At 35.6% G+C, this 17,977-nt stretch overlaps 1 protein-coding gene across 5 annotated transcripts in view; it reads right to left on the bottom strand.

Moving 5' to 3' along the window:
- The window catches only part of ATRNL1 (attractin like 1), a 432,748-nt gene that overhangs the window by 382,802 nt on the left and 31,969 nt on the right, over window positions 1-17,977 (bottom strand). For all 5 annotated transcript variants that reach the window (XM_058841794.1, XM_058841795.1, XM_058841796.1 and 2 more), the window contains 4 exons: window positions 11,183-11,266; window positions 9,104-9,217; window positions 8,502-8,630; window positions 5,237-5,445 (listed from right to left, as the gene is read on the bottom strand). In XM_058841794.1, coding sequence (XP_058697777.1) covers window positions 5,237-5,445; window positions 8,502-8,630; window positions 9,104-9,217; window positions 11,183-11,266 — 536 coding nt within the window. The remainder of the gene's footprint in view (window positions 1-5,236; window positions 5,446-8,501; window positions 8,631-9,103; window positions 9,218-11,182; window positions 11,267-17,977) is intronic.

The following is a 17,977-nucleotide window of genomic DNA, read 5'->3' as shown; positions in this document are numbered from 1 at the left end:
CCTATTTGTATTCATGAAACTGTATTAACAAAACATGAAGCATACTACTAATGTTTTCATATATTTAACTGAAATTTCTGTGACTGATCATCCTACCGGTGCACTTGGCACTTTGGAGTTTCCAGAGTATGTAAAATCATTAATGTTAATTTCATGTTCTAATTGAGATAGACAAGCAAGTTTTCTCCCATGCCACTTCCCACATTTTAATCCTAGACTATAAAATAAATTCTTAATACTCTTAGTCTCTAAACATATTAATTTACAATTTATACTGAAGTAATTAAATCCCACATATTACTTGCAGACTTTCTTCGCATGATATTCCAGTTCTGCTTCATATTTAAAGTACCTTCCACCTTTGTATTACCAGATTTCATTAGCAGCCTTATAGGTAGATTACAAGAATGATGTAACAATATCAGTCCCAAAATGAGCCTTTAAGGAGCACTGATACCTTTCCATACATGTTCAGCACACCCACTCACATTTCATGCTGAAGCAGCTGAGTTCCCCTTACTGTTTCCTTATGTATGCACTGCACTCTTCAGTTTCAATGATTTCCTGTCATCAAAAGCTGAGGTTCAAATAAAATATACTACATTTTCATGTCAATTTTCTTACAGACTAGCTTTGTATGAACTACAGTGATAAATTCAGATTTCAGCTCTTTTGTTATTAATCACAATATATGTTTCATTATTTCTTTCCTCAAGTTATGGTCTAGAACTCTACACAGTGCTGAAATGAAGCTAACAGTTTTTGAGCGACATAAATCACTTTCTTCCTAATCTTAAATGAAGGTGCTACAGATAATAAAGTAAATTTAGCATCTTACCTTATCAGAGAGATCAGCACTACCTACTTCTTGTGTTGAGGACAGAATATTGCTTGGGATCATTATTTTAATCAAGTTTTATTTTACTGCATTTAAGTGTATGCTTTTTAAATAAATATTTAGGTCATAGATTTATTCTAAATGGATTACATTTTTCATTAAAACTCACAAATAGCAGGGGACTCCCTAAATCTCATTCTAATTAGACATAGAGAGCATTATCAACCCCTTTAATGCAGCCATTTAGAGAAACAAATCAAATAAATTCTGCTTAACTCACTTTCACTAATTGTCAAGCGACACCATAAAGGTATTTAAAACTGAAGCTGCCTCTTCATTTACCTGTGATGTTCTTTCTCTTGCAATAAGGATATTTGATATTTCTCACACAATTTTCAGACACTAAATTTCTAATTCTGACAGCTATATTCTGTTTATAAATTGCACAGTCCTCCAAGGATGCTTGTCAAATTGTTAAATTTCAGCTGAAGATAAATCTGAAGAACATATCCAGTACATATGAAATAACCATTCATTACAAGACAATTCCTTCCTACCTATTCTATAGATGGAAACTTTTCATAGACAACTCTCATGTCTATGATCAACATTTAAAAAAGAAAAACTACAAACATGGAGCACAGAAATAGGAATTTAACTTAAAACTGGGGGACAAAAAGATTCCTTGCATATGTGCATATGTATATGCAGTATAAATCCATATATATTTAAAAGGACATTTCCCAGACTGTATAAAAACTGCAGTTTCTCCTTTCTGAAGTGATACTTGTCCAGGAAATGACCTGAAAAGCAAAATTGATACAAAAAGGGCATTATCACAGGGCAGAATAATTATAAGAAACCTGCTTCTATTTTCTTTTTTCTTCCAAAAACAGCTCTGTCCAAAGCAAATGTTACATCACAGGTCCTCATCTCTGGGGACACAGACTTGTGTGCTATCGGTTCAAGAACATCCAGGCACAACAGGCCAAAATCTCAGATTTCAGACCTCCAAGTATTTGGCACAAGCTCTTCCCAGTGCTGCATTTCACCTGCTGTTGCCTGAGCCCCCATCTCAAACCTTCCCTAGTAGTTTCAATAAACCAGCACTGCAGAAGCACAACTTTACTAAATCTCAGCATTGGGGAATAAGGCAGGCCAAACAAGAGAGTTTGACATCAAAGCCTTTCACTGAAAACTGGGAACAAACCCAAATCCAGTGAGTCCTTCCAGGACAACCTGAGATAGGCATTGACAGAGTAGTTCTGGCCATACTCAAGATGTTGTTATAATAAATGCCATAGTACCAAGCAAGCAAAACACTGATTTTACACCACAGAAGTCATAGCTCCTTTTATACTTTCATTGTTGACTCTTCTCCTTACAGAAAGGCTCATTTTTCCCTAGAGAGGTGCTATAAAATTCAAGCTGCCTGAATTGCTAATGGACTTATTTCAAAGTTAATTAGTTTAATTTCAGAATCTGGTCTTGTGCTACATTTCTATCTGCTAGGAGCAGCTCTGTAGGGGGAACCAACTAACTATACATGTTCCAGAAATTTTATTGGAGTTTTAACTTTGGATTAAACAGTCTGTTTGGGGCTGGTGTGCATTATGTGCAACCCTAGAGCCCATTTTTGGTGTAATTCCTCATAAAAGGAATGCACTCCCTCTGTTCCCAAACCATCTCACAATGCAATCCAAAACACAATAAACATGAAGGATGACATTTGTTTTGAAGGTACCCTACTGATCCTCTTAAAGACTAATTTAAACACACCCTGTAATTCCTCTCTAACAGATTCCCCCTTTTCTTCCAGTGCTCATGTTCAGTGATCAAAGTATCAAAGTAAAGTTTCTCTTAACTTCAAGAGAGCCTTCAACTCCTTTTTAGTCCCCCTGTCTACACCCAGGAGTCAGCAATGTTTTCAGCATTTTCAAAGACAGTCCACTTAACCCTCTTAAAAATGTGGAACTGTATCTTCCAGTCATCCTGAATTTTTTTCACCTGTCACAGAAGTTTTAAACTGTTTGGAAATCTCTCTGCTCCTTTATAGCCTGAAGCAATCCAAGACATGGTGTTCCTGGTATCAAAAAAGAATCTTCTAGCTGCAAATATTCAGCAAAAGCATCTTTCTGTAAAATTCTTAAATAGGTCAGATTGTGCAAGAGCCACCACTTTGGTCTCAGTCATGCCCCCATTTCTCTTTTACACGTGCCTAGCAAAGAAAGGGAGAGCAAGTCAATAGTTTTAAGGCATATTTTTTTTCCTCCCTGAATTAAATCCACAGCATTTTATCAGCAGGCATTGACACATTCTGTTAGATAACATCAAGACTAGCCAAAAGGAACAGTGTAATATGGTACAGAATTCACCAAGAAAATACTCCTTTGGGAAAAGTTCAGACTCCCTTATGTTGGGTGAGTATTTTAAATGAGACAGATTTTCTGTAAATACATTGTTCTTACACCAGCCACCTCAAAAATATTTAAGATTACTAGCATTATTAAAAATACCACGATTTTTAGAAAAACAATGCATTTAACTAGTGTATGTTTTGTTAAAAGCAATGTCTGTTAAAAATAAAAATTGTCAATTATTTGTCTTCAAAGTCTGAAAGTTTTTATCAAAGCTTTATTCCATATTTGTACAACCAGCAGCCAGCTACAAGTGTCTACAAGAAGCTTGTATTAAATTGCACAAGACACATCTGATAATCAGAGGACCCTACTTTTTACTCAAAGAAGTTTATTCCATCCCAAAGACTACCCAAAAGGATTCTCCTTCCTCAGAATACTTCTTTTGCACAAATGTGTCAATGTTTTTCAGAGCTGCTCCTTCAAAAATAACCACAAGATGTCACCATTGCAAAAGAAAAAATTCCATGCCATAAAATAAATTCTGGGATTTCTATTCTGAATCAGGGGTTCTAATTATTATACATCGAAATCAATGCACTTCAATAATTTTTTATATTTTTTTGTATTTTTTTTAATACAGGCATTAAAGTTACTCAAAAGAAGATAAAAAGAAAATGGTAATAAAAAATGAAACATGAAATTCTCTCCTAAAGCATACAAATCAAGACTCTTCAGCAACTTGGTCTGAATCACCAAACACAAGAAAAACTTGTCAGGCAACAAGAGAAAAATTTATGATTCCAGCATTGCAAATAATCTGCAGAGAAGATGGTGTCAGTGTAGAAACTACAGAGAATGCAGGTATAAATAAACCAAGAAATATAAATAAACCAAGAAATATAAATATAAATAAATCAATGCTCAACTATGACAGAATAATAAAAAAAAAATTAGATCTATGTAGATTCAGTGAAAATCTAAGGAACAATGAAGCAAATTATCTTTACATGACCTGTAGGAAAGAGTGAGGAGCTAGTATTTACAGAAATGCTAAGTGAAAGGAAGGTACTGGCAGCTGTAGTCAGATTTTGAATTTTATTTTGTGCTTAAAAGTTCTAATTACGTTCATAACACTGTATCTGAAGGTAGAGCCTAAAAAGCACTCCCAAAGATTTGTGACATTTCCCCATTTTGCTCTCAGCAGTTTGACATTGCAAGGGATCCATGCACAAATAAAAGGGCTTCTTTTGCTGTAAATACTGACAACTTCTGGATAGAGATTAAGCCTTCAGGATCTTTTTGTACACTACAGTCCTGGAAGGTTTTAAAGGAGTCAGTAGTAAGTCTACACTATTTCCATTCAATGATGATATTGCTAAACCACTTCCCTTATGTGGGTGCACTGACTGCCTTTGAATGAACAACTCATTAATTATTAAGAAGTGAAATGTATTAGATTTCATCATGACTGTGGAGTAATAGGTGTGACAGCTAATAGGAGTTAAAAAGTCATTTCCTTTGACATGCCAAAAGAAACAGCAGTAAAACAGAAGAGAGGCAGAAGTCATGGGAAGAGGGCATATCAGCTAAGTAATCCGGAGGGATTTTAATATTTCTGGAAAGAGAATGGCAATTTCTAAGCATAGCAAGCTAAGCCAATTGAGACTTGTAACAGAAGTGGTAAACGATTAAAAAAAATCCACAAGCATCTAGCATAATTATAGTAAGTGAATTAAACATTTTAGGATCTTAAATAATTTATCTGTAATGAAAAACAATGATTTATGGTACTGGGAGTAAAACTGCACCACATGCTTACAGTACATCCATTAGCCCCCACAGACACTCATGTACCATTATAACAAAGCAGTTCACCTTCCTTTTTCACTGAGAGGCTGCTACAAGTAATACCCTACAAAAAGCCAACAGTGGATACTTTACTTCAGGAAACATTAAAAATATGATGCAATGATGTGACATATAAGGAGGGCAAGGGAGGAAATCAAATTACCTAGACACTAAAAAAAGCAAGCCTTACCTTGCCAGCTGTCATTGCAAACACAGAGCTTCTCTCCTGTCAGGTCACAGTAGCCGTGATCTGGACTCCCACAGTTGGCTTTGCAGTAGGGAATGTCACAGGCCTCTCCCTTCCAGTACTTGTCACACTCACAGTACACCCGGCTCGGTACAGACACACTGGTTGTGCACTTGCCATGCTCTGAGCAGTTATTAGGGCAAGAGTTAATTCTGAAAAAAAAAATAAAAAAATACATAGATAAGGGAAATGATGACCCATGAGCTGATGACAATGGTTTCATCTGACAGTACTCAGCAGTATTTGTTAGATAAAGTATGTTTTACCATGAAAAATTTCTATGTACTGATAAAACACAAGTTTAATGACGATTTTACACGCAAATGAGCTCAAAAGGTGTTGACCCAATCTTACATACAAAGTCTGTGATGCACTCAGGATCACAAATACCTTGCACTGCAACAAATACTGACATTAAGCAGAAGGACAGGCCCTGCCTGGACAGATCACTACCTATTTTTCTCCTGTATTCCAGTATAAACACTCAGTCCATTCAAACGTTTGCTATTTCTAGAAACAACCACACTGGAAGTAATTGAGCTTAAACTCTCCACCAGAGGCATACACTTAAAGGGTTTCCCTGAGTAGCTTTGGTCCATATGATAAACAGTATGCCTAACATAAAGAGGGAAAAACAAATAAGGAAAAATACATGATGGCTAATATCCTGAAACTACTTACAGGTAGCACTTCATGCTTTGAATCCTTAATAAAAGAGCCACCTTAACACTGTAGTCCATGATGTAAAAACAGGAGAGCCTAGGCTGAAAGAACCCTGTGACTGCTTTGAGAGTTAGCATTTCTGTGATACACCCTACCAAACACTGAGATCACAGGCAACTGGAGTGCAAAATTAAGTAAAGTGGTTCCAAAAATGCAGGCAACTCCTTGAAATGAGGGAAGATGGAGGACATGGAAGTATGTGGGTCCAAGAGTTTCCATGAACTCAGGCAGTATGTGCCTAATGAAATCCAAATAGGATTTGAAACTTTTTTTGATGACTCATAGCAAACTCAGAATAAAGTGTTACTACAAACCTCTGATGATAATACAGACCACTCCCTGCAGATGTGAGAGATGAATACTGTTCACAGTCTTCCTTACTGAATGAAGCTCTAACTGAATGAAGAGCTGTTAAAAGTTAGCAAAGAATTTTTCAAGGCTGGCCTTTGGGAAGATGTAGCTGTGGTAGCACAGTGAGGAGACATGTTTTTGTCTTCTAGAGACTCACTTCTTAAAGGACTGATTCTGTTACACTGCTAAAATAAAAAAATTCCTCATCTGACCATCATTCCAAATCTCCTGAGAGTTTTACCTGGTAACACATTAACAGCTGTATGCTACAGCTGTGAGGAGCCTCTCCCTCCACCTCACTGGGAGTGTCCTGCAGGAGGGTGAAGTTAAGTTTTGCATCAGGAGATATTAGCTGGAAAGTAGACCATTTCCCACTCCAACTGGTTCATTAAGGATTCAAACAAAATGAGAAAATTGGATCCGCAGAATTGGAAGAAAGTTGCCTGACTCCAAGGAACAGAAAATTTACTCAAACTGTTCTGGACTAATTACAGTTGCTTGCACTTCAGTCATACATTCTGTGTTTCTGTCTTCCCCAAAATAAAGACATACAAGTGGTCCATCAAGATGAAGTCAAAAATTATGGAAGAGGATAACAGAAGCAGAGTGCAATAGACCAGTGACAGAAGCAAAGTTAATGCAGCCATAAAAATTAATTGTAGGTACTTCTTTAAGATGTTATTGTTGGTTTATTAAAAAAAAATTTTAAAAGTATCCATTGCAATAAAAGACACAAAAGAACAGAGTTCTTCATGAGTTACATATGTAATGGAATTAAAAACTGGCAAGTTTTTTCATTTATTTTAAATCTACAAAAAAAGATTAGGTAATGATATGCAGCATGCAACACATTACAAAGTAATGAAAGAATGCACATACACTCATTTCTTAAGAATGCCAAATCTTATTGCCATTTGCTCCCAAGACAAATTTAAAAAGTGTAATAAAAGCTTCAGGAATAACTGAAAAATGTAACTAATTACAATAGAAACTCTGCCAGGTGATTGCATTTTACTGATGTCAACTGATGACAAAAATTAAGAATACCCAGAATTCTAGGCTGCCATTTCCAATGCAATATATATAGTGAGATTTCCCAAACTGTGAATAGCTATTTATTATTTGGTCAAAGGCGGTCAATCTGCTGCAAATTACAACAATAATCTTCCCACAGACAATGTACCAAGTACTGTGCCAAGAGCAAAGCTATGGTCAGAAACCCAAATAGGAATTTTTAACTAATAAAGAACATGACAAAAATATTACATGGATTTCAAGACAAGAAATGCAGGGCTGGGCACCACATCCCATAACTGCTATTTCAGAATTTGAAGGGATTGAGAGAAAGGAACAGACATATCTTCAATCATAGAAAAACTGTCACATGAAGGAACAGGTGCCACAGGAGCAAGCAATTCCCTCTTGAACCAAGGTATGCAATATGAAGAGATGTTGCAGGTGTCACATGCACATCCCAAGTGAGACAGAAGTTGCAAACAAATGGTGCATATAAAAAGGAAAAGGCTCAGGTCTGCTGGATGCATCTTTGGAGCTGCTGACACAGGAAAGAAGGCTGGACAAAAGCAATCATGGTCATATCAGATTAGACTGCCATCACAGAAACTAAAAGACATAGTGCAGATAAGATCTACGAAGGCAGGGAGTAGACTGAGATGGAAATGGGAGGGAAAATACCCAAGAAGAGGAAAAGAAATTTAATAAAATCTTTGTGGCTGGCACAAAAATTCCAAGTGGAATTGCTTGGAAGGTTTCAAAAGCCATAGTATATTCAGCAAGAAAAATCAAGCAACAGATGATCCCAGCTCAAGAGAAGGGAATTTATATGACAGCAGATATAATCTCCCTTCCAGTCCATATGACAACTATATGTGTTGGATAAACACTGGAGGGGATACATTCTAGTTCCATATGGCACAGGAAAAACATACTCTGGGAATGGCCATGTGACTTCACTCAAAAAAACCATACTCTGTCTCTAGGCAGTTTTTTCCCCTAACTCACACTTTAATAATTTATTACAAGCCCAGACTCTGGTTTTAGACACTCACCACTGAGAATGACTCTTATGCTATTGAAAAAAACAAAGGTAATTATTTAGTATGAAAATACTTACGAATAAAAAATGTTAAAACCTGTCAGGTTATAAGCAGCATCACTAAAAAAGTGTAGCAATGCATAGCCAGATGTAGTAACCACTTCAGGAACAGTTTCATTTCCACGCACTTCAGGGACTATTAGACCACTGGAAAAGAGAAGGAAAAAAACATTTTTAAGCAATCTTTGATGCATTTAGAGGAAAAAAATAGGAAAGAGGGAGTTCTATATTCTTCTGGTTAACTATACAAACAAGATGAGTCATAAATATAATTTTAAAACTTTTTTTTTTAAAGAAAAAGGTATACAAGGTATATAAAACTTGTCCATGTGCCTGCAAGGTAAGTCAGAGCTTCCAGGAAAGTGCCTGTGTATAAGCATTAACATTCCATACAATGTCAGCGGAAAGTATCCAAATAATGGATTTCTGTAAGATTATCTAACCAAAACTATAACATTTTGGAATGCATTCTAATACAATTTTACATACACGTTCCAAATAATATTAAGATAAGAAAGCAAGCTAGTTAACATTAAAGCCTCTAATGCCACTTTTTTCCCCAATACCTGAAAATGTTCACACATGACCACATGGACAGAAAGATTAGTAAATACACTCACCTAAATACAGCTATTAAAGGTGCATATATTGAATCTCCATCATATACATACATATGGTCCCAGCTACATTCTGTGGCAAAGTGATTAAATCTTAGTCTTAGTATCGCATTTGGGCTGAAAAAGAGCATTGATGTAACATATTATTTACAGAATTACTGAGATCATAAGATCAAGAACTCACATAGAATTGACCATGCCAACATAACTCTGTTAAAACACCTTTTTGAGTAGCAAGTAAATATTACAATGTGTTAAATAACAAAAACCAGGGCAAGCAAATATTTTCCCTTATCTTAGAAAATTTAAAAACAACATATTCAGTCCACAGCTAATAATCCCTAAAGTTAATAAGAGGCTTAGATTCACCAGATTTTATCAGCATTCAGAACAACAAATTCAGAGCAATTAAAATATCTCATTTTAATACACTAAATTTACTTTACAATGTCAGGGGTATGAACTTTAATGAATCTTTCAAGATAAAAATCACCTGCACATCATCTTTCCAGTATTACACTAATTATTGAAAATAAAAGCTTAAAACACAAATCTAAAATTGAAACCAATATCAGTGCAAGTGCCTGCCTCCTCCCTTCTCCCAACACATGGGAAATGTCACCAGATTTTGGCTGAGGTCCAAACGGACCTGTAAATTTTCTGAAAGGGGAATTTTCACATATCTCAGGATTACCGGATATTTTTATTTTTATATATATATATTTATATATATATATGTTTTTCCCTGAAACATAATGATTATTTTCTTGTAGTTCTCCTCACCACTGACAGGCTTGAGTGCAATTTGTTAGTTTGGAAAATGTGGGGTTTTGTGGCAGATCCTTTGGAGAGAGTTCTTTGTTAATTTTTTTGAGATGGAGTATTACACACATATGTGACTTCCTTGTGTGCTGACATTTGGCACTGGTTGTTTTACTCCTCCCCAGACTGTGCAGCACATTGATTCCTCCAGCTGCCCACTCTGCCATCTCCTGAGAACAGGAGGAGTGGAGTGGGGAACAGCTTCAAAGCAGAGTTTGACTACAGTGCTAAGGCATGTTTCCACTTTAGTGCAGTGCAAATGTTCCTGAGCTAGCCTGCCTGAGTAAAAAGAGAAGTCTAGCTAGTTCAGACACATATTCAGCTATAGTCTGGTCTTCCAGATAATAAAGATTCAATTTAAATGATTTTACAAACACCGTAATTTCACTGCTGCTTTGTTGAAATTACTGTCTGCATATATGCAGACCAAAGTTAGAGCAGATCCATCATTTCTGAACTGCAGCAGTACAGCAGATATCCAAGGTAAACTGAGATTATGGCAACATGGAAATACAGAAGGAGCTAATTTTCTTCTAGAATGTTAGCAGAAGTGTGAACTAGTCAGCAAAATCCTGACCCATATCCTGGGAGGTGGGGGGAATCCTCCTGAAATGTAACCAATTTGTGCCATCAACACTTAGCCACACTAATTTATGTCTCTCATTATTTCTTCAGACATGTCTGTGTGTTTCTGTACTGCATAAACTGAAAAATTAGCAACAGGTATGAGGTATCTAAACTGTAGGCATAAAACTATTTCAAAACTAAGTACATGAGCAAATGTAGAATGCAAAAGAAATCACTTTATAGAAGCACTAACTTTTGAGAAACATAACTGAATAAGCATTCTGTACTTGAGGCTATTTCTAATTTATCACTAATATGAGTTAAATAAGGTAAATCAGGTAATGAGTTAAATAAAGGGATTCTGTAACTGCTTTTGGAACTTATCTAAAGGTACTCAAATACTCAGCAAATTTATCACTGGGTTTTGAGGACCTGCAGCACTGGCCAAATACCGATGTCAGCCTAATTTTTGCCAGCAATTTGAGTGGGAATGGAATTTGGCCAACTCTAAGCAATCCTGAAAATCCTAATACCATTTTTTCTTAATTAAAACAAAACCAAAACAAACTAACAAAACACAAAACTGATCATATTGTATCCTCATGCAGTCTCTATGTGAGGAGTTCTTTTGATCTCTAGAACACACAGTACCAAACTGTTCAGAAAATTTAAGCTATGAAAATAGATACTTACTATCCTTCAATTAACCATGTGCATTTAGTTTTATATTTATAATTTATAGGTCCATCTGTTAAATATCCAGAAGGTTCTGTTAACCTACAAGAGGAAAAATAGGGCTGTAATAAACCAGAGACAACAGAAAATGAATCATCGACATGAAAATAGAATCTTTCTTGATGGAAAGAAAGTTGGGGGTAGGGTAAAACAGTCAAGTCTCTCTTCATATTTCTCATCACGCTATTTGTGCTCATAAAAACTTGAATTCTGATTGTTCTATATCATTGATTTGCTTTCTTCCCCCAGGCATTCACTTGTATTTTTTCTAGTTCAGTAGCAAATAATTTAAATTATCCTTCACACGAAATGGATCCAAGCCAATGTAAGGGGGGGGTTGCTTAAGAGCATTTTGGTTTGCTTTGCTTATTTGCTTTGCCATTGCCTTATAACTTACTTCTGAAATTAGACAACACCAGCCATACAAAAACTCTCCTAGATCAGGACAAATGAAGATATAACATTGAATAAGCACATCTGTCAGCCTGCTGCTCTGTTATTCCTAGTCACTACCCTGTCTCTGCACAGTGGTCTCCAGTGATTATCCAGGAAGGAGTAAATCCCTGCAGATTTTCCACACAGCATTACACCACTTTCAATGACTTGCAGCTCAGGGACACTTTCAGTCCACATCTGTGCCTTTGAGTTCCTGCTTTATACCACTCAAAATGTAATGATCTGCGTTTTATTTCCCTTCTTTCCCACCTCTGCCCCTTTTCCAACCTGAGAAATCCTTGCTCACTGCTTTTAATAAATCTTATGTATTCTCCTAGAGCCTGCTGAGATGCAACAGAGATCAGCATATTGGATTCAAGATGCAAGTGAACCGTGAATCTGTACAGCAGCAACAGTATTTCCATTTTATTCTCTATTTCCATTTAAGGTTTTATTTCCTCTTTCAATAACTACTATTCTGACATTTGAAACAGAAATATCCGCTGTAACATTTTTTTGAGTGATAATAGCTCAATATTCATCACGTATAGAAATTCCCTTTGTGTAGAAAGGGAGCCTTTTCTATCCATTCATATATATTACTTTGTATTAATCTATGCAGTAATAAAACAGAAGATGAAATTCAATAATCTATTAACATAAAAGCTTTCTGAAAGAGCCTGGTACCTTCAGCACTTTGTATCTTCACTAATCCATTCTATTTTCTGCATCCTTTATGATTATGTTCAGACCTTAACACACATCTCCAGTGCCCTTACTCCACTGGGGAAACACACCATTCCACTCTTTAATAACAAATATAAATACATCCTCAGAAAAGCACATTTCTTTCACTATATTGTTGAAAGAGAATCATTAAGAATAGGCATCACTAAATAAGAAAAGCTTTGTTTGTCTGTTTTGTGTGGTTGTTTTTTATTAATAAAAGGCAGTAATACATGCAATCAAAATCATTTCAGTGCTGTCATATGACTTACATACAGAAGTAAAGTCTTATTTAGCAATCCAAAGAAGATCTATTTTCCTGGAAAAAGTGTGAAATCTTAAAAGTACTCATTTGCAGTCATGACCATTGCCTTCTTAGAAGTTGTATAGTGCAATGGAGGTGACTTACAAGAGTTGTTTTTATTAGATCAGCCCTTTGGTACCAGTAAAGTACAAACAATTTCCCTTGTCTCCTAGGATGATAATTTTTTGATAAGTAGTTTCTTTTGGAAGAGTAGATAGCCTTTGAAACAGCCATTTCACTTTGTTGAAAAAAAAAAAGTAAATAAATAAGAACATGAGATTACTTTGCAATAATGTTAGTAGAAAATGGTAAGATAAGGGCTTGTTCTATTTAAAATAAATACATAGCAAGACAGATGGAAATAAGTTTCTTGAGTCATACCAAGAACTTTTCTGTATTATATTTCTTTCCAAGTGTTACCAAATACCAAATCCCATAATTCACACAGATAAGCAGTACCACTTTCAGGCAATCCCTTGCCCAATCAAGGGCAATATTCTCTTTCATATAAAGCCAGGTATTCATCAACAGTTTTCCTCTGTGACTAACAGTGATTCTATCAAATAACCACAATCCAGGTGAGTCATCCTGACTCTGCACTCAGTCACGGAGGTGCCTGCACTGCACCCCACTGAGAAAGCCCCAGTGCTGAGAGGAAGCCAGAACAATTTGTGTGGCCTGCCCAGGCACCACAGGTTTATCACACCCAGACTCCACCAGAACACACAGGGGACTAGCTGATGCTGTGTACTGTCATTTGAAATTGCACATCAGCTTTCATACTATTTTCAACAATATTTTTTCATAGTTGGCAGGTTTATAATCAAAGAGGTGCATGCCAAGAGAACATTTCCCATCTCAGCATACTGTAAAACAGATCTACCAAATGACAGAAAGACGCCAGGATGCTGCACGTTTAAAGGCGTTCAGAACACCAGTGACAGATCAGTCACTCACCAAGACAGTCAGCAACAGATTCCATGAAAGATGTGTGACACTACAGGGTTTCACCTAGCAGACACAGACACCAGAAATGCAAGGGCTAGAGCCAACACAGGGCAACCAAAATGTGCAATAAAGAGATATCTACATTCACCTGGAATATTTACCACTGCTATAAAATAATGGTAAATACAGCTGAGTTCAAATGTACCGTGGCAATATTTACCACCACAGAGACTTTAAACCAAGACTGATGCATTTCAAGGAAAAAAGTACATTCTAGTTCAGTCAGAAATTATTGGTCCAAAGTGAAGGAGTAGTCAGAAGAAATCTACACCCTGCAATACATAAGACGTCAGAGCAGGTTATTAAAATGGCCTTTCCTGCTGTAATATTTATAGATATATGAAAAATGCAGTCTTGTCATCCCTCCTGTATCTTCCTGCAAAAAATAATACCACCAAATCTTTCAGAGAGGGCCACTAATTTAAACCAGAAAAGTCATTGGTTATTTTCTGTCATCAGCAGAACACGAAGATCCACAAAACTGCTGGTAGATGGATAGAGGTCTGATTTATATCAGTTCTTTAGGAGAAACAAAGCATATGCTACATTCATAATATTACAAATATTCACTATTAAAGAAAGAGTTATGAAGAAATTCATTTATGTCTGTATTACTTAGTGTCACACTTCTACTGATAATTTTAAGAAATTCTAGATTGCTTTGCAATTCCTACTTCAGATGTATCTGAATATACAATATTTTCCTCATGGATCCATCTCAGTATCAGTGCTAGTGTGTCAGTCAAGACCTATTCTCTCCATTGCTGAAAAATTTTGCTCTATTTTCTTTTCATCTTTTATGAAAATGTTTTATTGAAAAGAAATAAAAATCAATAACTGCACTTCAAAGTTTGAAGATCAAGTTCTTCATAAATAGAAGTACTAGCAACCTTTCTAGCTGAGACCTTGTGCCTAACATTTACAGCAGGGAAAGAGACTGCACAGATCTGAGATCAGCTGAATATATTAATAAAGATGGGGAAAAAAATTCAGACCACCTGACAGCACAAGCCTGAATCAGCGAGAACGAAATGCAGAAGTGATCAAGAGGCCATTTCTCATACCACAATGTTAAGTGACAGACTAAGAAGCTATTCCAGTATTTTTTTCAAAAGAATATCTGAAAAAACAGTATGTTCTGAAAAACCCACAAAGGCAGATTTTTCTTTTCCAGGCATAAAGCATTGACTAGCGCCTGACAAAAATTCCAAGAATTTGTATTTGATTTTCCTGTGTTTTTACATTTATTGTGTAACTTGGTGTTGGTTATTTTTTTTCACATATGAAAACAGGATATACTGAACATGCTGTAGCTCTAATTTTTCTTCAGTGACTTATCGAGAGGAATAAATATTTAATACATTAAGGAAATATTTGCATATGCCAATCACACTCCTCTACTTGTTACATACTGCTTTGCAGTAATAGAAGAAATTATATTTAGAAACACAAATGACATTCACGACAACTTCTCACATGCCAAGTAATCACAGGCGGGCTCTTAAATGGGTTTCAGTTTTTTCATTGACAAAGCAGCAGTTCCTGTTGCAAAGTGCAAACCCTAGTGATTAATTCAGTTCATTCTGAGTTCATCTCCCTAAATTATTTTAAACAAAACCATGCTCCAAAACAATCCAAAAATCCTAGAAAAGTAAAATCAAGATTAGAATGCATAAACAATTTTTCCCCATGAGGATATATCCTGTATTTCAAGAAGCTTAATACTTGCATTTAAAAAAACCAAACTAAATTATCTGGGATATAAATGCTGAAAAACATTAATTTAACGTTTATTCTGGCAGGTGTTCTGTTTCTGAAAAAGGTTGTTGTTCTACAGCACTTTTTTTGCAATAGTCCCCAAAAAAACTAAAAGGATTCTGCCTAGAATTATAGCTTTAAAATAATAGTTTTCAAAGTCTGAACTTATATGGCATCTTATGTAATGTATTTTCACTTACAGAAACTAAATCTGTTCTCTTGCTTAGGCTGCACATTATATAAATTCACAGAATACAGACCAGGACAGGTTGTTTAGAATAGAATATCTGAATGTGTGACTTCGAGGGAATCTACAAAGTGACTTGAAATATTGGCACAGTTTTACAAAGACCTGGTAAACAAACCAGATGCAGAAGATAAGAGTAGTATTACAATCTTAAATGTAATATTTATTCTATTTTAAAATAAAATGTGAAAATACTACATTAACTACTCAAGAATTTTCTTCTACCTCCTCACAAAGTGGTACTTGACTGTTTTTTTTACCAAAAACCCCTTAAATTGCCATTTCAGTCACAACATGCCGCAACTACACTGAAATATTTTTTCAATTATTTGTCTACTCTCATCTTAATTCCAACAACAGAAGTCTACCATCTTCTTAGGCAATCTATTTCAGTAATGACTTATTATCAGAAAGTATTTCCAAATGTCTAATTCATTTTTTTTTCTTACTTACACATATTTCCTGAATGCAGATCTGAAAATCAGGTAACATTCTTCCTTTTTTTCTGCTCATCCTTTACAATCATCTCCCTTCATCCTTTTCTAAATAAAGCAACTGAATCTAGCAATCCTCATGAGTCATTTTCTACACTTCCTTCTTCTAGAACTTTTCCAAGTCATCTGCACCTCAAAATGGTACCTACTTCTCCAGCTGTAGTCTGACCAGCACAGCAACCAGAGAATTATTTAACATCCATAATGTGGCCAGCTCTCCTGAATGCAAGTATTAGAAGAACTGCATTTATGCTGATTTGTGTACAACCAGTAATTCCCCCAAGATTGCCAACTTCCTTCACAGGAAGAACTAAATAGTATTACTCTAGTTCATCTTACTGAGGTTAATCATGCCTGCTCAAGTGTAGAAATTCAAATCCAATTCTGCCAGTATCAGGCAGTATTATATGGGATCAATGCAGCTCGCATCAGCTGGAAATTGCTGCATGGAAAATTTCATTTATAATCTCTTGCTCAGTAGGAAAATCTTTTTTTCTTTCTCTGATATAAGCATTTACTTTAGAGATGGTAACTTCTGGTCACGCTGTATTGTATAGTGAGGAATCCTACTTAAATAGCAATGAACTCCACAAGAAAAGGAAAAAATCTATTTGTACACATTTATGATAAAGGCCTTCAAAAAAAAATCTCCTGCATTTTTAATAACAGCCCTTTTTCTATTACTCAACCGCATCAACAGTTTCTGAGTATTCATATTCATTATTCATTCACATTACAAAGCACTAACATAACACTAGCACAAAGGCAGTACTAGCAAAAATTATAACTCCCATGCACCCATGGTCTCCATCATGACAGTTGCATTAATTTTATATACTATAAGGCAAGTTGTTCAAGCAATTACAACATGGCACCATTTTTTGTGTTGGTTAAAACTAAGCAATTGCCAGACACCAGCACTGTGAATCAGAGTGACTAAAGCAAAGTTTTCTTCCTCCTCATGGTTCTAAATATTAAGTCCAAAGAGAAGTATTGATGTATAAAGACCCTTCTACTTTTCCTTCATGTAAAGAAATTTTCCCCTTTAGTTTCCAGTAATAGCACATGTCAGAATGATCCATTTCAAGCCTTTTTGACAAAAATTATTCACAGAATTATAGATGAATAGAGTCCAAGAGATAAGGTGAATAACAGGCACAGTAATCTCTCCCACTGCACAAATGATTGGAGCATTTTCATTTAAACGCTTCATACAGAAAGAAAATAATACTACTGAAAGTATAGCTACATAGAATGGATCTTGAAAAAAGCCATCCTGACTTTTGTCTTCAGCTATTTCTTCATATTTTTGCATATATGTTCCTTAAAGTATGTAAGCATAAGCCATAACTATCCTTAAAAACCAATCCAAATGTTGATTGCCTTAATCTAAGCAAAGACATACTCCACTACTAAGAACTATATCACCCCCAAACATTCACAAGTCAACAACAAAGGAAGTTTTTATGCTACTTAGTTTTACACAGATGGATTTACACATAATATTTATGAGAAATTCCTATAAAATTGAGTGGAGTTGCGTCACTCTACAGAATTCAACAGCAAAATCCATGTTTTCTACAGAACCACTACACCAATTAACAGTCCAAATCCTGCCAATATTTTCCAGGTGGCAGTGGTCCTCCGACTCAACTTAGAGATCAGTGCCCTTTAAAAGATACTGCAAATAGCACAATATCCTCCACTGAGCTGGAAAAAACATAGTGAAAAGAAATGAAGTGAAAGAAACGTAGCTTCACCTCTCTTATCTGGAATACTAC

Source organism: Poecile atricapillus, chromosome 6 (assembly GCF_030490865.1).
Source record: "Poecile atricapillus isolate bPoeAtr1 chromosome 6, bPoeAtr1.hap1, whole genome shotgun sequence".
In the NCBI taxonomy this organism is placed as follows: domain Eukaryota; kingdom Metazoa; phylum Chordata; class Aves; order Passeriformes; family Paridae; genus Poecile; species Poecile atricapillus.
The sequence above is the reverse complement of the archived record's forward strand: the minus strand, read 5'-3'. Positions and strand labels throughout refer to the sequence as shown.